The sequence below is a fragment of the Drosophila ananassae genome, chromosome 3R (genome assembly GCF_017639315.1).
Source record: "Drosophila ananassae strain 14024-0371.13 chromosome 3R, ASM1763931v2, whole genome shotgun sequence".
NCBI lineage: Eukaryota > Metazoa > Arthropoda > Insecta > Diptera > Drosophilidae > Drosophila > Drosophila ananassae.
The window spans coordinates 14,942,172-14,962,281 of NC_057930.1; the positions used below are offsets into that span (position 1 = coordinate 14,942,172).

General features: G+C 41.6%; 6 protein-coding genes across 10 annotated transcripts; 3 read left to right on the plus strand and 3 right to left on the minus strand.

Annotated features, from left to right (window-relative positions):
* Positions 1-1,106: 1,106 nt before the first annotated feature.
* LOC6498526 lies at positions 1,107-12,285 on the minus strand. 5 transcript variants are annotated; one of them, XM_001962961.4, is made up of 8 exons: positions 11,661-12,285; positions 9,168-9,634; positions 4,652-5,061; positions 3,653-4,583; positions 3,481-3,579; positions 2,645-2,737; positions 1,600-1,799; positions 1,107-1,544 (listed from the first exon to the last, which is right to left on the minus strand). In XM_001962961.4, the coding sequence occupies exons 2-8, from the start codon at positions 9,630-9,632 to the stop codon at positions 1,448-1,450; spliced, it is 2,295 nt and encodes a 764-aa protein (XP_001962997.2). In that variant the 5' UTR covers positions 9,633-9,634; positions 11,661-12,285; the 3' UTR covers positions 1,107-1,447. The 5 variants fall into 5 exon arrangements, with proteins under 5 accessions (XP_001962997.2, XP_014762166.1, XP_014762170.1 ...); XM_014906680.3 differs by lacking the exon at positions 2,645-2,737; XM_014906684.3 differs by lacking the exons at positions 9,168-9,634; positions 11,661-12,285 and adding an exon at positions 7,596-7,719.
* An 851-nt stretch (positions 12,286-13,136) lies between these two features.
* Positions 13,137-14,472, plus strand: LOC6496984 (26S proteasome non-ATPase regulatory subunit 14). Its single transcript, XM_001962960.4, has 3 exons — positions 13,137-13,297; positions 13,363-14,136; positions 14,199-14,472. The coding sequence occupies exons 2-3, from the start codon at positions 13,372-13,374 to the stop codon at positions 14,358-14,360; spliced, it is 927 nt and encodes a 308-aa protein (XP_001962996.1). The 5' UTR covers positions 13,137-13,297; positions 13,363-13,371; the 3' UTR covers positions 14,361-14,472.
* A 413-nt stretch (positions 14,473-14,885) lies between these two features.
* LOC6498525 (histone H3.3A) lies at positions 14,886-15,828 on the minus strand. Its single transcript, XM_001962959.4, has 2 exons — positions 15,368-15,828; positions 14,886-15,268 (listed from the first exon to the last, which is right to left on the minus strand). The coding sequence occupies exons 1-2, from the start codon at positions 15,647-15,649 to the stop codon at positions 15,140-15,142; spliced, it is 411 nt and encodes a 136-aa protein (XP_001962995.1). The 5' UTR covers positions 15,650-15,828; the 3' UTR covers positions 14,886-15,139.
* Positions 15,829-15,985: 157 nt separating this feature from the next.
* On the plus strand, positions 15,986-16,814 carry LOC6496985 (protein D7). Its single transcript, XM_001962958.4, has one exon. It carries the CDS (start codon positions 16,404-16,406, stop codon positions 16,683-16,685), a length of 282 nt encoding a protein of 93 aa, XP_001962994.1. The 5' UTR covers positions 15,986-16,403; the 3' UTR covers positions 16,686-16,814.
* LOC6498524 (UDP-galactose transporter senju) lies at positions 16,767-18,358 on the minus strand. Its single transcript, XM_001962957.4, has 3 exons — positions 18,175-18,358; positions 17,986-18,103; positions 16,767-17,927 (listed from the first exon to the last, which is right to left on the minus strand). Exons 1-3 carry the CDS (start codon positions 18,257-18,259, stop codon positions 16,973-16,975), a joined length of 1,158 nt encoding a protein of 385 aa, XP_001962993.1. The 5' UTR covers positions 18,260-18,358; the 3' UTR covers positions 16,767-16,972.
* A 187-nt stretch (positions 18,359-18,545) lies between these two features.
* On the plus strand, positions 18,546-20,074 carry LOC6496986 (eukaryotic translation initiation factor 3 subunit H). Its single transcript, XM_001962956.4, has 3 exons — positions 18,546-18,682; positions 18,955-19,632; positions 19,695-20,074. The coding sequence occupies exons 1-3, from the start codon at positions 18,605-18,607 to the stop codon at positions 19,950-19,952; spliced, it is 1,014 nt and encodes a 337-aa protein (XP_001962992.1). The 5' UTR covers positions 18,546-18,604; the 3' UTR covers positions 19,953-20,074.
* The last annotated feature ends 36 nt before the right edge of the window (positions 20,075-20,110 follow it).

A 20,110-nucleotide genomic window follows, 5' to 3' on the forward strand; every position in this document is an offset into this window, starting at 1 on the left:
AAGAAGACACATCCATCCACTCGAACACTCGACGCACTCGGCACTCGGGGCGGCACTTACACACACACACACACGCACACGGTACTGTGCCGCGCCGCGCCACACCACGCACACCCACCCGCACCGAAATGATGGAGAGCGAAGAGCGGGGGTGTTGTTACTCGAAAATTGAACACGTTTGCCGCTACTATTCCGGCGTATTGGCTTGCCGTAAACGCCTATCCGGAATTGTGGGGCGAAACCCGGTTTATTTACACGTCGTATGTGTACGTCGTTGGCCGAATATACTTATATACTTATTATGGACCGCGCCTGCTGCACTTTCCACAACTACAACTACTACTACTCTATTCCTCCTCCTCTCCAGAGCCCCTCTGCGTGTGTGTGTGTGAGTGTGTCAGGTGCACACGTATGCATTTACATCCGTGTTGTGTGTATGTGTGGCTTTTGATTTTTTTCCCGGCCCGGATCGTAATTAATTGGACGTTTTGCACCCCGTACCGCTGCTCACACTGCACGAGCACTGTATTCCTTCTTTTTATTAGCAAGTATTCAGTAATTCATGCGCGACGCGACGTTACCTCCGCGAAAAACAACAACAGTGTTGACTATTGAATTTAGGTGGCTCAAAAATAACGATAAACGATACTAAAATTAAGTAGTGTTGAGTAACGATTTAAGATGGGGAATTTTTGAATCAACGGTCTCACTAATTGAGAGGCAACCCTAAAACAGTGTTGGAAAATTTCACGTACATGTTATTAACATTTGCTGTTAAGTGCCTAACTTTTGAATTTTCCCCTAAATTTAATAAAAAATTTTGATAAACTATCTTTTTACTATCTTTTACCTTTACCATCTGCAAATAGCTCTCAATTTTAAATAAAAAATGTTAGACTTCCCACATTTCTTTCACAATTCATCCTAAAACATCGATCTCCAAAACGGGGAAGCCCCTAACCAGAAGCATAGTGATGTCAAACAGAAAACAGTGATGGATAACGGTTAGTTTCGAGTCTGGTAATCTTCTGGGTGGCGGGATTTTTTTCAATTTAAATAGCTCCTTTTTTAAATACCCATTTGAACACCCAAATAAAAAACAACCATTTTCAACTATTTTTGCATTTATTTTTCCATTAAAACTCCGCTGAAACACGACCAAAACTATGTGGTGTTGCTGTAGGACTGATTCACACATGGTTAGCTAAATCTACTAAAAATACGTAGACTTTGTAAAATTGTATTTATATCGTAAGAATTTATATCTGTTTTTTTTTTTCATCTTATAAAGGACGTTCTAGTATGTCTTAAGCCTTAAACGGAAAAACGTTCGTAATTATAATTAACTTATAGGAAAATTTTTACACATATCGCTTGCCAAAGAATATGAAAAATATCCGCTGCCATAATTTAACAAAATTATTCCGAAATAAAAATAAAATTGCAATTAAAACCGCTGGCTAATCTTGGGACGAAGAGTCAAAAAATGGAATTTAGCCTGAACTAAATACTTCGACATCGTTTTGCCGACTTTTGCGTGCAATCTAAGTTTGTTAATAATAAGTATACGTAAATGTTTAACCACCGAACTGATCTCACTTTGGCGAACGGGCAGCGCTTATCTTCTGCTTCTCGGCGTCCGTAAACTCCAGGATGCTTTCGATGGCCTGCAGGTGTCCCTGGGAGTTCTCCTTATCAGTTAAGAAGTAGAAAATAGCGCTCTTGAGGAATTGCAGCGTTACCTCCGGATCGACGTGGGTGCGATTTTTCTGGGCCTCCAGCAACCGGCGATAGATGGTCTAAATTTTCATTCAATATCATACACATTTTTTATACAATTCGGTTAGTCGGTGATACGGAATAGAGAGAAAGAAAAAGTGCAAAAAGTTGAAAATATTAGTTAGAATTTTATCATCAAACAGGGTATCGAATGTGAGGTTAGCCGTAGAAATAAAATGTATTTACAAAAGGTTGTTTCTCTTTTAATCTTCGCTGGTGCTATGCCATATGAACATTTAGGTTATAATGGTTATGTTATGTAACACTGAATAATATAATGGGGGATTTTGTTGGGCGTTAACAGGATATATTGATTACTTGAGAGAAAACTGGAGATGAAACACATGCTACATGAATCTTATTTGTAGATTAGCTGTAAGTGTGTTTTGGGTTTCGGAACTCATCATCTAGCCTGGTGTGTTTTCATTTAAAATTGTTAATATTTTACGTCTAGATGTTACCTCTACGGAGAGTATTGGCTTGAAATTGAACGAAATGTACTTACAAAATATAAATCATATTCAAAATTGATCAACAATGTTCGCAAGACGATATTTAAACAGGTAGTTTCGATTTGAAAAACTCCCAAGAACCTTACCCTTGCCCATGAGCACGGAATGCGGATGAAAAATGCTGGTTAGTCTCGAGGTGGGGGCGAGGTGGGTGATGAGTGGATGTGGTTTAGACCCAATGTTCGATATAGCCAATGTGCGTGAATAAATCATAAAATGCAACTAAAAATACGCTTTTCGTTTCATTAATTTTGAAAGGGGGGGAGGTGAAAATAAATCTGGGGTTAGTTAGGGGGGAGTACAATGATTTTTTTTAGGGGGATTTTGTTGTTGTTACAAGGGATATTACAAACCTTACGCGCGCCAAGTACCCACAAAGAAATCGCCTCCTTTGCAGTAAGGAGAGCATGGTTACTGCCGCACTCCCTCATTCTACACTCTGATGCCTACAAAAATAGTTTGGTATTTGGTTTTTTTTTTTACGACAGAGATAAATTTAGAAAGATTTTTTGTTGTTTTTGTTTTGTAAAATTACAAGTTAAATAAAAATGTTTGTAAATATTAACCAAAGGAAAGTTACAGAGATAAGTTAAAGTTAAAGGCCATCATGCAAATTGGAACGGAAATCGATATCGAAATATGAACAAAGGTGAGGCAACTGTACTTTCGGTTACTCTCTCTCTCTCATGCACTGCTTGCTTCTCCACACACTACGTGACTGTACTTTTTTTTGGCTACTCGAATTCGAACTCGCAACGGAATGGAAATGAAACAAAAACAAACAATTCGAATTGAAAGTAAACGTTGCATTTAATGTAAGATTGCGTGTGTGTGTGTGTTTTTAATGTCTTTTGCTAATTAATAATTAGTTATGCAAAAATGGTCTTAAAAGCTAATAATAAACGAAATTGAAACGAAAAAAATGTTGCTCGTGATTGGCGGGCATTTCAATTAAGTGACTGCTTTACCATTCCGGGAAAGTTAGACCAATTGAAGTGCCACGCCCACAACATATGTATACACGGAGAGAGGTGAAGCGAATGTTCTTGTTGTAGTAGTGTTGTATATAGCAGCTGTTGTTGTTGTTGTTGTTGTTGTTGTTTCTGTTGTGAATGTCTCACGATGCAACAAAATGCAACACACAAAACAAAACCGAAAATAGGATGAGGAATATATTGAAGAATCTTACGCGTATGTTCTCCAGTTCGTCCTGCGTGCTCTGCAGCTGGTGGAGGAGCTCATTGATCGACACCTTGTTCTCCGGCTGGCGTTGGGCCAGTTCCAGGGCCTAAAAAAGTTTACAGTTTATTTAATTAAATATTTAATAAAAAACTACGCATTAAACTTAAAAAGAATGCTACCTGATCCGCCCTGGTTATGCGCTCCGCTTCCTGCCCCTGCTGATACATGTGCAGGTACATCTTGTTCTGCTTCTCCTCGTGCTCCATTAGCTTCCGCTGCAGATCCTCCAGCTGCTTCTCCAGCTCCCGGATCCGCTGCTTGGCCTGCTCATAGTCGGGAACCATGTCCGAGTACCGGGAATTGCATTCCGCTAGCTTCTGAAGCAGCGCCTCTACCTTGTCGTTGTGAGTGCGCTTCAGATCGCTGGTGGTGCCATCCTGACTGCGAATTAGTTCCTCGATCCGATGCTCGTACATGCGAATGAGCTCCTGGCGCTGCAGTTCATAGTTCTCCAGATGGCTGACTCCGTCGCCGGCGCCGCAGGCTCCGACTTCCGCTTCGCCATCCGGTGTCGCTGTTCCACCCGCTTCGCTCTGGGTCTGCGAGTCCTTCGAGTGCACCGAGGACATGGTGAGGTCCTCAAAGTGTCCAGAATCCGCGTACGAGCTCTGCATCTCCGCCGACATCTGCATGGCCTGCAGTTGTTGGTTCTGCAGGGAGCTGCTGTTCGATGGCTGCTGACGCAGGAGATGATGGGGACTGCCCTTGGATTGGCCCTCGTCCACCATGTCGACGATGGGCGACACATCCTGTGAGGTTTTCAGCTCCGCCTCGCGCACCGTTACCGCATCGGATGAGGCGGAACGCTCCTCGGGCGAGCTCAGTGATGCCTTGAAGAGGCGCAGCTCCACCACCTCGCGGGTCAAGCGTAGGATCTCCGTATCCTTCTGCTCTAGATCCTGGCGTGCGATGCTCAGGAGCTCCTTGAGCCGCCGGATCTGGCGCTGGGCCCGCTGAGTGGGCGTGAGATAGTCGGGTCCCACCTGACCCGCGTGGTTGGAGCAGTGCACCACATACTTCATCTTCCGACCACTGAAGGTGGTGCCATTTCTGCAATATAGGAGGTAATTTTATCCTTAATTAATTCCTCGAAAAACTTAATTAAAGTAAGTAATTACCTGGCCACATAGGGATGCTCACAGGACATCGTGGAGCGTCCCGAGGTGGTGGTTGCGAACGAGTACATCGAGTCTAGATCATCATCCAGATAGGTACTGGGCGAATCCGGGGTCACCGGTGGCGTACGCGGCGAGACCTTCGTCTCGTGGAGTGTGGACAGCTTGCCGTTGGCCTTCACGCAGCTCCCCTGACGGATGCAGGTGTGTGACGTCTCTGTAACTACTCCGGCTCCACCCACGCCTCCAACTACAGTTGCCGTCGGCTTCGTCAGCGGTGTTTGGGGCGTCCGGGGGGTGGTCGCCTTGTGGACGCTGTCAGTGTCCTGGGGGTGCCCTGCTACACCTGTACAGGTGGCACTGATGCTGCTGCTGCTGCTGATGATGTCACTGCCGCCGTTCAACTTGAGAGACTGTGGAATGGCAGGGAGATGGTAAATCGAAGACTGCGATTCTGCGAGCCGTTGTGGTCCGGCTGCCCCTCAATAACTTAATCTTTTTCCATTTCTTCTTAGCTTTTTTACACTCTTGTTTTACTCTTCAGCTCATTTTCTAATTTTGCTGGCCAGTCGTGCATGGATTTTTTTTTACATTTTTTTGCAAAAAATTAAAAAAAACAATAACAATTGGCGTGAAAACATTTCGAATTTGCAACGCCCCTTGAAAGCAAAGTTTAAACAGAAAAAATAACATTGGTTACTTTCATTGGACGGTATGCTCTCTAAAATCCCCTCCCTTTTCAATCTTTTTGGCCAGCAGCATTTTTGTGGTCAATTAGTTGGCCATTAGTGTGGCTATAAGGGGGCATTTAGCCTTCCCCACTTGGCCAGTTTAGCCTCCGGGCTCCGGGACTAACTAACATACTAACTTACATCGCGGCTACTTCGATTAAATCATTAAAATTCGAAACAAATTATGCGAAAATTACTAGAAACTTTGCCAATATTTAACAAGTGGTTGGGAAAAGAAAATAAAAGTTGAAAGTTAGGTTTGAAATTAAAACTAGATACTTGTGGTATAATGGTTCCATTCTTCTGCTCTCTAGTATTTCTAATTAAATTTTTATCAGAAGACTTCTTCTTGGGCCGAAACTTGCCAAAGTATTTAAGAAAAAAGCGGTGAAGTTCACTTGCCATTGTGTCCACTCTGTATGCAAACTAAGGTTAAATTACAAAATAAAGTAATTTTTAAATATTTGACTATTAATCCAAAGCAGGGGATGTAATATGGAATATTGGGTTGTTCTTCAAGATCATAAACAAAAAACAGACATGAATCATATCTCGAAAAATCTATAGTCAAATTAAGGAACTATAAGATACCCGGTACTCTTATCTTCCAATCCATCCTATTTCTTTTAATTATCCTCTTTATTGACTTTTCTTTGGGGTTCTAAGAGTACTGGGTATAAATACCTATTTACTTTAAAAAGCTTTAAATAAAAACCAATAAGTTCATTGACTTTTCCCTCTTTAATTCTTTGCCTGTCCCCGGAAGGTACTATTACATTAATTTTATATTATAAAGAGGCTAAAAAATACAGGTTGGTTCATAAATATTCTGAAATAATCTGCAGTCGAAGCAAGGTACTATAAGATACCCGGTACTCTTCTCTTCCAATCCATCCTATTTCCCTTAATAATCCTCTATAAGAGGACTTATTTTAGGAAACCTACATACTTTAAAAAGCTATAAATAAAAACCAATAAGTTCGTTGACTTTTCCCTCTTTAATTCTTTGCCTGTCCCCGATGTGTAGTGATTTAGGAACCACTGACCCACTTCTGACCCCATTTCTGCACGTTGACCAGACCAACTCATCAATCGGTTGACTGAAACTGAGCCGTTTTGAATGCAAAACGAAATGAGGGGAAAAGTATCTGTTCACAAATCAGTTTAAATACCTCACACAGTAGGGCTTTCTGGCGGCATGTTTATTTCATAATCAGTAATGAGTTTCTTGCTCTATTTAATGGCACAGGTTCTGGGAAATAATTCACGGCAAAGAAATTGTTAACGCACGGCTAAGCAATGGCTCAAAAACCAGCTTGAGAGCCTGATAACTGGGCTAACAATGTAGTTGCTGTAGTGGCCATGTCATAACTAACCCACCAACCAACCAACCCCTCCCGCCAAGACGTTACGCACTTGAGGGCCTCTTCTACTCAGTTAACCAACCTAAGAGCCATCAAACAGTCACGTCCCGGGCATCTAACCTGGCTTATACGGCCCGCTCAGGTGCCATCAATTAAGCTGCTGACTAAGAAAAATCAATGACTCTGATTCCAGATAGAAGACCACCAGAGGAAGGGGGCAGACACAATGCAGGTGAAATGTAGACGGCAGCAGACCAAACTCACGTAATGGCCAATTCGGCCCATTTGGCTCTTGGCCAAAGACCCACTGTTCTGGTCACGTGTTGACAATCACTATACGTTATTTGTTCTTTTCGGCCAGCCAGGAGGAGTGTTTGTATTTGGCAAAGTTTTTTGGCCAAAAAACATACAGAAAGGATGCACAAAAGGCTTGCATACTTTTCAGGGCCACGCTAATTGCAGGTACGAGGTTATTGATTTTTTTAAAGATTTAAATATGAATAAATAAACAATTTGAATAGGGAGCATTTTAAGGTAAATTAATGTTACGAATGGCAAAGTTTTTTGACAAAAACTGGCATTAAAAAAGCTTTATTTCAATTAAAATTTAGACTTTAATTAATACAACCTTTTTAAAAAGCTTAGGCTTATATTAACAGATACCACTTTTTAGGGAAGAGAGTATATATCACTACACCATAATTGAAACCCTTAGATTTCAAAAATCAATAATAAATATTAATAAATAATTCCAAAAGGGCCAACGAACTTCCGAACTAGATGAAACTAAACCACTGGCCACTTTTTAAGTAGTGGCTAAAAATAAATGCAATGTCCAAGGCGGGTAATTACCATTTATGAGCCATGGCCCCCCTATGTGGTAGTTGTCTTCAATTAAAACCGCTTACACTGTACTTAGACTACGGCTTAGTGCTTAAAGTTCGGCTTCGAGCTGTGCACGCTTCACTTGTTTTTTTTTTGCTGGCTATTTTTTTTTTACCTCAAAGTTTTTAAGTTTACTTGGAAAAAAAAAAAATATCAGAGAGCTCGGAACGCGAATCTTGTGCACGCGGCCAGTATAAAAAATCAACTGAAAGGCAAATCACTTGGCCAAGAGGCAAGCAAAATACCCGAAGAAGATACAAAAAAGCAGAACCACCAACAACAACCCCATAAAAAAAAGGTAAAACGGGATGGAAGAGAAATTAAAGAGAGGGAAGTGAGAATTTTGGGGGGGAAAGGGGGCGGTGAAAAGCTGCGCACTTGCATTTCCCACTCTCATCCCCCGCGAAAGGTTCAGAGAAAGAAGAAAGCAGAAAGCACAAACAAGAAGAAAACGAAAACACAAACAAACCAAGAATCAGCTGTTTCCGAGGTAAGAATTGGCAAAAACGGAACAAGCGGAAGTGGAAGCGAAACAGCTGCCAAAAGGGAAGCGGAGAAAGAGGGAAGAAAGGTGGGTAGAAAGGTGAGGCGTGTGTATAAGCCTGTGTTTGTATTTGCCTTTCTTTCTTCTGGCTTGCTTTCTCAATGGGCATTATGCAAACCCAGCTTTTGGATTTATTTCCATTTTTTTTTTGTCGTACCCCCACTAGTTTAGGTGCATATTTTACAAACATACAGGTATCTGGTTTAATGATCGCATCGGGCGGGAAGTGTTGGGCAATTTTTCAAACTATAAGCCTGCATGTCATCACGGCAGCGATAAAATGCAAAAATGCAAGTGACAAAATGAATAGCCATTACCCAACTAAATCAATTATTGGTTTGGTAAGTGCTTTCAGGAAGTATTATGCAGAAATCCCATCGTTTATATGGAAATTCAAAGTCTTCAATGTATTAAGTATTATAATTTTCTATTGAAGGACTATCATCGATAAAGCTCCACAAGATTAAGCTCAAAAAAATATCGAAAAATGTTCGATTTAAGGACTATCATCGATAATACTCCACAGGATAGAGATCAAAAATACATACAAAATATCGAAAAATATCAAGTGTCATCTTTAAAATACCGCTATAGATCCTAAGTTTTTGAATTATTAAATTTCTATCTTAAATTTCAAAGCTCCTTCAATATCTTAAATTATTAATTAAAAAAGAAAGGAAACTACTCCCAAGTACACCCCCTTTGACCTTTAGATCCTCTTAAACTTTAAGCCCCCAGAACTTGTAAACTACACGCATATTTTGACATCATTAGGGGAGTGTATCCAGGACAATTCTGGGACAAATTGTATTCCCAAAACTCCCACCACGTCCCATACTGTCTAGAGTTTCATAATATCCCTTGTACTTTCAAACAACGAGTGCGTGTTACGTTCACCATCCCACATGGACACCAGGCAGGGTAGGTCTTTTGGTAGTTACATAGGTCAGCAGCAGCAAGCGAAAATCAATAATATCAAAACACCCACAACTTACCAGATTTCGCGGCTTGCCGTTGGCCATTTTGTTACCCGGAGACGGTGCATCCAGTTCCTCAGCTAGGGACAGGCAATGGGTGGCGGCGCTGCATAATGCATTATCTACTTCCGGTTCCTGCTCCGTCTTGTGGCCTAAATTGCTCCAGCTGCGATTACGTTTGAGATAAACCGACTGGGAGCGCGGATAAAGCGTGGATGATGGGATCGCCGTGAGCTTGGCGCGCGAACTGAATCCTCCTCCGCCGGCTGGACTATGCTCGACTCTCCGGACTACCTCTGACGGGTTCCCGCGCAGGCGCATCGAAGCGGAACGCTGGAACGGAGCCACAGAGCGATGTGGAATTCGTGTAGGTGTTGTGGATGCGGCACGTTGGTCCTCCTCCGGCTTCGGATCCTTTTCCGCTTGCCTTGGGTTCTCCAATGCGGCGGGCGATGACGTCTCCTGCTGCAGCGACGTCATCATCACTACACGAAGGAGATTTTTATTTATTAGCTTTTTTTTTAAATAATTAAATTAATAATTAAATTGAAAATTACACTAAACACCTCTTACTCTGCGTGATACTAAAACGCAAATTATTTTTTAACAAGATAAATGCAAATCAGACGTAAATCAATTTCTAATCATTGCACTTTCTGAAAGTAAGCAATTTTATAATTGAATGCCTCGCATAAACGACTTCATTATCTTAAATGCTCTCATTGGGTAATTAAAACTTTCTTCAGTCCACAATTAATAATTGTTTGTTGTGCCCCTTTCCGTTCGCGAATGGATTTGTTGCACGGATTTGTTGGGCAAATCCAAAAACCAAAATCCGAAATAAAAAGTGAAAATAAAGCAGTTTCCCAGGCATGCAACTCTCAGTTTTATTCATTTTTTTTTTTGCTTGGTACAGATAATTACGAAATTTGTTGTTGAGAAGATCTTTTTCGTTTGCGGTGATTGCGGCTATGCCGGTGGATCTTACTGTTCTAGTTACGGCTAACCAACCTGAGCTTAAAGGTCTTTGGGTTAGATGAGATGTAATTTTTTGCACACACATTATTTGGCACTTTGAATGGTAAAGAAAGAAAAAGAATTCAACTGCTTTTTGTGGTTGTATAATGATTTTAAGTTGATATCTGAGATGGAAATAATATATAAAATGAAAAGGATATATTTATTTGATAGTTTTATTGTCTGTTTTCAAAGCAAAGTCTATAGAGACTCTAAATTGTAATATAATATAAACTTTTCATTTAGAGTGTTCTTCACTCACTTTGACCTATTTCTTAAAATGGTTTTTCTTTTTTAAAAAATATAATGCCAAAAAACTCTAGTTACGACAATGAACCGAAGCTTAAAGGTCTTTAGGTTTAAAGTTTTATAAATATGACACTTTAAATAGTAAAAACTCTAAAACTCTAAAGTTATAAACAAGATATCCAAGGCGAATATATTAAATTGGGAATAATGAGAATTGAATAGTCTCATTTGATAAATATTCTTCGAAAAAAATATAGTATTTAAATCTCTTTATTTCTACCTCCTATTTTAGAGTTCATAGCGCTTACTTTAACCTTTTTACTTTACTACCCTTTTTAATAATCTTTAATAAAACTCCTTTTAAAACCTTTACTAAAAATGTATTTAAACAAATAACTCCTAATTATTATCTCAAAAACAAAAGTAAACACCTTTTATGAAAACCTATCTAGTGAGTTAAATATTTTCCGCTTTCTTGCTTCTATTGTGAGAGTCCCAAAGAGATTTTCCCGATTCCAAAATAACAAATGACTTTTAACCAAAATAATTGTTGCACCCAGCTGACCCCTATTATCCGATCTTCTTTGCACCATACCCCCACTTCGTTGCCCCCCCTTGTTGGCTACCCCCTTGTGGCAATTAGAGCAGCTATCATTGTAAGTATTTCCGTTCATTTCTTTTTGGCCACAAAAAAACAGCTCCAGCAAGTGGCAGTTCAGGAGGTTTGGGCTGACTTGGACCATAAAAGGTCAATTTCACAGCTGAACAAACGTGTTTTTTTTTTCTTCATTTTTCATCCATTTTTTTCCAGCCGAATTTATTAAATTTTTCTTTTTGCCACGTTTTTGAAAACCAGATCAAGTGCATTTATGGCATTTCTGCGAACGGGATTAATGATTTAATGAAGACAAGGTCAATGATAGCGTTTAAGATACTCCAGATGAGATGTGAAAATATTTTGATTGGCAAATGGATTCGGTTTAAGTAAATTCCGAGCAGCTGTTCAATTAAATGGCACGTTTTTTACTTGTACTAGGTAGATAGATCTATGCCCTGTAAATACGTAGCTCTCTAGCCAACAACGCCTCTCTCACTTATCAACAAAAAACAATTTAGTGCCTGTGTTTCGGTTCTGATAAGAGCACAACCATCGACACTGAACGTGAAATAACAAAAGTGCCTGTCTCAGCTGAAATTTGCTACTTTCCAGCGAGACACAATTACCAATTACCATTTATATAGTACCTTAAGTTGGCTTAGTTGGCGGTTAAAATTGCAATATTTATTTGCAATTTGTATGCAAATAATTGCAGAAACCGTTAACAAATTGTAAAACAAAAGCGCGTATCTGTTGGCCAAGCAAAAAATGTATTAAACACAAAACTTAAACTTAAACAATTGTGGTGCGCGTGCTGGAGGCGAGCGACAAAATGCAACTGAAACTGAAAAGCCAAGCGGCGAATGGAAAACGTTGTTGGCAGATGGAAAAACTATTGTTCAATTACACTTGGTAACAGGTTTTTTTTTAAAAAAGATACAGTAGAAGATACAGTATGTTTTGTACTATTATTAACCCCTTCTAATTACATTATAAAGGCTTATATTTTATATAATATGAAAACTTATGAAATAAACTCGAGAAATATATTTTTTATGCATTGTAATCTATAATATAAATTATATATATTAAAAAACAAATATATAGATTAGATTAGTCAGTTCTTAGCTAGATTAGATTTGTTCTTAATACTATAAGATACTATTACACATTTAAAGTTATTTGTTATTAATTGTTTGGAAATAGAAATTGATAATCCAAATTGAAAGAAAAATTCCACAAATTTTTAGGGCGTTGTTCATTAATAAATATTAAACTAAAAATGGGGAGAACAAAAAATAAAGGCTTGGTTAGCTATGGAAAATATAAAGTTATCTCTTGTTGCCAAGTTTTATCAAAGTGGGATGGAAAATGGAATAGCAGACCGATGGGCGGCAAAGTTAAAGTTGGGGCGGCAGCCGGTAACTGAGGGACCGGGCCGGCCATAGAGCACACCTTTGACTTGCCGCCGCCCGGTGATGGCATTTTAAACGAATTTTCGACCAGGGCGCCTGGGAATCTCCATTCTCTGCCTTAATAAATCCACAGTTGAGGTGAAAGGCAACCACCGCATCCGAAGCAAAAGGTTTTGTGCAATTAATTGGCACAATAAAAAGGCGAGTGTGCATTGTACCTTACTTACCCAAATGGTTTCTTTCTTGCCGGGGCGACCTCATTGCATGGCCGTAGTCGTATTTCTCATGGCATTTGGCGCTCTAAAAGATGGTGCATAATAAATTTGGCGTTGTTCGGTCTTGCGGAAAGTATGCACTCGCTTTTAGACGAATTCATTCAACTGGCAACTGCAGTAATGTTAACACATTACCACTAATATTTCAGCATTTTCTTCATTTTCGATTTAAAATTATTACTGTTTAGGAATTGACTTCTAGAGAGATAATATTTGAATTGGGCGCCAATAATCGATAACAAACAGTGTTGGAAGTGGATTCAAAAAATAATCGCCAATTAATTAAGGTTCTAGTGATTCAATTTTTAAGGTTCTAGTGAACCTTCTTATAATGGATTTATCATACAAAAATGATTTAACTTAAATAATAAGATATTTAGAACATATATATTAAATTATACAACATCGGCAAGGCGATAGTCCATTCGATAGACCGGCTGCAACTCAGCCCTGTTACCACTAACTATTACTTGCAAAAACGAGACTGCTTTGTGTTTTTTGTTGCTGCTTACGGCGAGGGACGAAAATTACACGTAAAATATTAAAAATAAGTGAAAATAACCCCAGAACACAGATTAACTACATACCCCAGAGGTGAGCGACGCAAATCGTCTGCAGTCTTGGACTCTAACCAACGCTATTTTTCGTGTCCTTTGCAGCCGCATAAAATGGATCGTTTGCTTCGTCTTGGCGGCGCCATGCCACAGGCTGCTCCGCCCACAGATGCTCCCGTGGTGGACACCGCCGAGCAGGTGTACATCTCATCGTTGGCCCTGCTTAAGATGTTGAAGCACGGTCGAGCCGGCGTGCCCATGGAGGTGATGGGTTTAATGTTGGGCGAGTTTGTGGATGACTATACGGTGCAAGTCATCGATGTGTTCGCGATGCCTCAAACTGGTACTGGTGTTTCTGTCGAGGCGGTGGACCCTGTCTTCCAGGCGAAGATGTTGGACATGTTAAAGCAGACGGGCCGACCGGAGATGGTTGTCGGCTGGTATCACTCGCATCCTGGATTTGGCTGCTGGTTGTCGGGTGTCGACATCAACACTCAGCAGTCGTTCGAAGCTCTTTCGGAGCGTGCCGTCGCCGTCGTAGTCGATCCTATTCAGTCAGTGAAAGGCAAAGTGGTGATCGATGCATTCCGCCTGATCAACCCCAACATGCTAGTGCTTGGCCAGGAGCCACGGCAGACAACCTCCAATTTGGGTCACCTGCAAAAGCCCTCAGTTCAGGCGTTGATCCATGGACTCAATCGCCACTACTACTCGATCAGCATAAACTACCGTAAGAACGAGCTGGAGCAGAAGATGCTTCTCAATCTGCACAAAAAGTCCTGGAAGGACGGTCTCACGCTCTCGGACTACAACGAGCATTGTTCTATCAACGAGGACACCGTCTCCGAGATGCTTGAACTAGCCAAGAACTACAACAAGGTGAGAAACTGCTATTATTTCTATCAATTTTCTTTATTAAACTATATTATTTTATTTTCCAGTCTCTTGAGGATGAGGAGAAAATGACGCCCGAACAGCTGGCGATCAAGAATGTGGGCAAACAGGACCCTAAGCGGCATTTGGAGGAGAAGGTCGACAAGGTCATGCAAAACAATATTGTGCAGTGCCTAGGCGCCATGCTGGACACCATAGTCTTTAAATAAATTCTTGCATTTTGCCTCCTTCCGAATACCTCCCCTCATCCCACAAAAACGCTAAGCTAAATCGTATTAACAAAATAAAAACTGCTTTTGTTTAGAGCAAAGTTTTACACAATCTGACTTGCATTTTTTCGAATGTACATACATATATGTGTATACATTTCTTTTGTTTATTTTATGACAATGTGCGATCGGACAGAGGTAATCCTAATTTACCTGAATATACCTTCGAAAGAGGGGTGTCTTCCAGGAACAGCTAATTACTCCACGAACTACATAATATGTCTGCGAAAATATTATCAACCTTTCGAATTCAGGTAGAAATAGTGAAAAACTCAAAGTACAATATTACAATGAAATTCTTGTGGAAAATTTGCAGTCTTTTATCAAAACAAATAGCATAGATATTGAAAATTTAATAAATGTGAAGCTAGTTTTCTAATTTTGTTGATATTTGAAAGATAAAGCCATAACGACATAACACTCGCCCCACTAAGGTAAAAATTACCAATTTAATTAACAAACAAATTAAATTTATGCCAAAAATGAATCATTAGCTTTTATTGAAACATGAAAACTTTGATCTTTACTTATGACTAAGTATAGATAAATCTTAGACACACACTTAGAACTAAACGGCGGCAGCTGCTCTTCTCATTCTTCTTCTTCTTTATGTCTTTCTTCTCCCACTCCGCACGACGACAGCTGTGGTGGGCTGTAATTTCGTTTGTCCCCGCCACCGCCGCTGTTGATTTTCCAATCAAAGATGGCGGCCAGGTCATTTAGGCGCGCTCGCCTCGGATGCGTCTAGCCAGCTGGATGTCTTTGGGCATGATGGTGACGCGTTTGGCATGAATGGCGCACAAATTTGTGTCCTCGAACAGACCCACCAAGTACGCTTCGCTGGCCTCCTGGAAAATGCCAATGGAAAAACCCCATTATTGCGTGACCAAATGAAATGCCCCCCTCCCCACCACCATCGGAGCGGTGGTGAGGGGTGAGAGTCTTACCTGAAGAGCTCCAATGGCTGCAGACTGGAAACGCAAATCCGTCTTGAAATCCTGAGCAATTTCACGCACCAAACGCTGGAAGGGCAGCTTGCGGATCAGGAGCTCAGTGCTCTTCTGGTAGCGACGGATTTCACGGAGCGCCACAGTTCCGGGACGATAGCGATGTGGCTTCTTGACACCTCCAGTGGATGGAGCTGATTTACGGGCCGCTTTGGTGGCCAGTTGCTTACGAGGAGCCTTGCCTCCTGTGGATTTACGGGCTGTTTGCTTGGTACGGGCCATTTCTCACGTAGATCAATTAAACTTTTGTTTTAATAGATGAAAAGATTCTGTGTTTTCGATTTGAGAACCGAACTGTACGAAATTTTCACGTCGAATGAGGGTCAGCGGGTGGGTGTCGAGCGGGGTTGTTTTTCTTGTGATGTGATATGGGCGATAGATTTTTAGTGTGACCGTTTCGATAACGATATCAAAAATTATACCGACCTCGAAAATATAGCACAAATATACACTAGAAAAAAATATGTGAAGTGTTTTTTACAATAAATAAAAACAACAAATCTCATTACAAATTTTAAAAACATCAAACTGTAGCAACAGCAATCATTTTTGAAATTTTGTTTAACGTTAACAGCTTGAATACATAATATTTTGTTTTAAATTTTAGAAAAATTTACATAAAACAGGCAATATTGACTATTGCCATTGCCCCAGCCAACTAGGCTACATATCTACAGTTATATATTCAATATTTACTTAAGCTGGAGCGTGACGAAATAAAATTGCAGGGGTTTCTAAAATTAACCCGCATCGAGGTGTGGTTTAAAAACAAAATGGGGCTTTAGGTAGCAACTAAAAGAAATTTTTTATTCAGTTTTGCCGCTTCAAAAATATGAAAGGTGGCAACAGTGGTTGATAGTTTTCGAAACTATCGATTAAACCCACATCTGTGGGAGTTCGAATTTCGAAACATAGCGGTACTTTCGGTGACGCCAAATTTTTCAAGCTTATTTGAATTCTTTATTTTTGAATAAAAATGTCTTATTATGAGTTTGGAACTTGTCCGTACAATCCGGACCATCGCATCATGCTGTTTCGCATGCCGGGACACATTGTCAAATGCCAGAAGAACTACCGCGGGCCGCCGCTGCAGATCTGCAAGTACAACGCCACTCATCGGGTTCTGGACATGGAGGAGCATCTGAAGGAGTGCACCTATTACCGCAACTTCATCGATTCTCAGGCCATGCAAATTGCATTAACCATGCGAAAGGCTCCGATCCTGGATGACGGCTCCGACACTAACACTGAACTGTAACTTTAAAATCAAAAGAACATGCATATACCACGTGGATGCATTAACGATTATCTTCTTGAAGAAGATAGACCAGATTTGTTATAATGTTAACCAAATATATTTGTTTCGCTGAGAATCTTATGCTAGAAAGCAAAAGTTTTGTTATTTACAAGCCACTAACTCGCATTGCACAAAGCCTATCGTCCAATACAATTATCTTGCGTTCAAAACATCTGCAGGCACTTTTCCACAACTATTTACAGCCTAAGCTTATGTCTAGGACTAGCTAAGAGCTAAAAGCTTCAGTACTACACTATGTCCAAGTCCGAATCGGCCCCCTCCTCGTCGAGTAGCTTCTTTTTGTCCGTGGACTTGGCGGATGCCTCACTCAAGCTTTGAAGTGGGCGAATCTTGCCCAGGTTAACTACCGGACTTTTGGTGTACAGGTAGATGGCATAGGAGACCACCGCGATAGCCAGCGCAGTGTTCATGTAAATGGGTATGGAGAAAAGGAAGTAGCACAGCACCGCAGTAAAGAGCAGCTCCAAGGCACTGGCAAATGTCTTTAAAATGGAGTTCATATACTTGAGGAAGAAACTTGTAACAATTCCAATGGCAGCGTTGTTCACGATAATGATCAGCACACTGAACCGCATGATAGATGCCAAATTGTGAGGGCTAAAAGCGTCCAACAGCTCGCCGCGTATCAGCAGAATCACAGCATTGCAGACGATCGAGTCCAAGTACATAAAAACGTTCTGAACAAAAATGTTCACATCCGCGCCCTTATCTTTCAAAAGATATTCATTGTAGACTCCCGCCAAACACGAGCAAATGGTCTGGGCAAGAATGAAGACAGCACTCAGGCTAAAATCGAAGCCTGACATATTTTTTCCATGCACTTGCGGATGGTCAACTGCCGTATTATTCAGTGGGTGCTGAATGGCGGCCGATTCGCTGTCATCGTTGGCATCGCTGTAAAAGCTTCCGAAGTTGATCTGCTTCAACATGCAGCCCAGCGTCAGCAAAATGAGTGAGATCCATTGTTGCTGAGATAGGTACTTCTTGAATATAATCTGGAACAGAATACCAGTAACCACGACACGCAACTGCAGCAGTAGATAGTAGGTCGTTGGATCGAACGTGGCCAGGTTAACGAAGGCAAGATTGTTGTACAGGCAGTAGAGGAAGGCTGGAACCATATACAGGCCCAGTACGTTTCTATCCTTATGCACGTCCCTTACCAAGGCACGCAGGGTGTTCCTGGGAAAATTCCATAGTTAGTTACCGGCCCAAACTCATATCTCTATCTTGTACTCACTCTCTGCAGTAGAGGCATGTGGAGACGATCAGTTTAAAGACTTCTGTTAGGAGGACAACGGTGACGGTGTTGTAGCTATATGAGTTGTTTGATTCCTGGGATGCTGTGACAAAGATGCCTACATAGAAGATCGAGAGAACATAGAAAAGGGCGTTGCTTTAATCAGTTGTTTAAGCTTTGGATACCCACCCTGCCCTATGAATAGTGACATATACAGCAGGAAGATCATAAACGTCAGCTTGGTGGGGAACAGTTCACGCCAATTAGTAGACATCTTGCTGGAGAATAATGGTGATTGCCAGCGCTGCGTTCCTAAAGTATCTGTTTGCCGAACCCACTTGCGATCGCGTCTCCACTTTGCTGGCAACTGAAACTGCTATCAGTTCCGCTTGTACGCGCAAGCGGGCTACTTATAGTTCCTAGGAAATCGATTTTTTTACAGTTGTCGTTTGTGATAAACAAAAATATATTTTGGTTTGGCCCTTTTTTTATCGCTACGAGACAGCTGACACCAGTGCTGCGAACGCCCGCCCGGCTCCAGTGTTGATAGGCGCCCAATAGAACGCTGCTGCAGCCAACTTCACGTTGCTTTGGTCTTTTCGCTTTCCTCGTCGTCAAAATGGCAAATCGCGGTGGACGTCATGCTCGTAATGAGGAGTCGGACAATACCATAAACTATGTCCAATGTGACGGTCTGGTGAGTAATGCACATGGATAGGAGCCCGGGCAAGAGATTGCCCTGGAGGAGCCGAAGAAAACCGGTGCAAAAGTCGGTGCCACGCGCTGTCTCAAAAATTTGCCTGCTGCTGTGTTCGTGTGTGTGTACATGGGCGTCGCCAGAAGGGGGACAACAATGTATTGCCTTTTATTAAAATTGGAGAGGATCAATACGACGCCCACGTATCATGCTCAGAATGCGGCTGCCGACTTATGAATTTCAAAAATAATTCACCAATCCCCTTCTTCCAGGCCGTCATGAAAATGGTGAAGCACTGCCATGAGGAATCCAGCAACATGGACCTCGCCCAGGGCGCCCTTCTCGGCCTGGTGGTGGACAAATGTCTGGAGATCACCAACTGCTTCCCGTTCCCCAAGAGCGGCGACGAAACTATGGACGAGGAAATGTACCAGCTGACTGTGATGCGTCGCCTTCGTCGCGTCAACGTGGATCACCTGCACGTCGGTTGGTATCAGAGCTCTGATGTTGGCAACAGCCTGTCGCTGGCTCTCCTGGAATCGCAGTACCACTACCAGACCAGCATTGAGGAGTCCGTCGTTGTGGTGTACGATACCCAAAAGTCATCCCGTGGATTCCTGTGCCTGAAGGCCTACCGCCTTACCCCGCAGGCGATCCAAATGTACAAGGATGGTGACTTTACGCCCGAGGCATTCCGCACTTTGAAGGTGGGCTACGAGAGTTTGTTCGCCGAGATCCCAATTGTGATCAAAAACTCGCCGTTGACCAACATCATGATGAGCGAGTTGAACGAGCTTTTGCCAGAGGACAAGGGACACAACTTCCTGGATCTTGGTACCGCTTCCGTGCTGGAGAACCACATGCGCAGCCTTATTGAGCGAGTGGATGAGCTTTATCAAGAGGCTGTCCGCTACAACAAGTACCAGCAGGTCGTCTTCAAACAGGACACGGTAAGAGATATATTTATGGAAGGATTTAGAGAATATTCTAAATGATATTTAATATTTTGTAGGAGAAACACCGTGCCCTGGCTAAGTTGGCAGCTGAGAATGCCGTGCGTACCTCGAAGGGTGAACCCACTGTTCCTGAGGAAGAAGTCATCAAACAGTTCCGCCCCATGCCCGTGCCTGCCCGGCTCACGGCTACAATTACCTCCGGTCAGATCAACACCCACGCCCAGCACATTGCCCAGTTCTGTTCGCAGTCGCTGGCCAAACTCTTCATTACCGAATCGCTGCAGAACGCCAAGGAGGCCAAGGAAACCAAGTAGACTATTTTATGTTATACGTTTTTTTCGAGACCGAAGCAACATTCATAATTCAAACAGCGAATATTGTGCACACTGATGACGAAAATAAAACTACACTCCATTAGGTGTGCTTGGAAGCGAAATATCAACTTATTGAATCTCTTCGTTATATATAGATC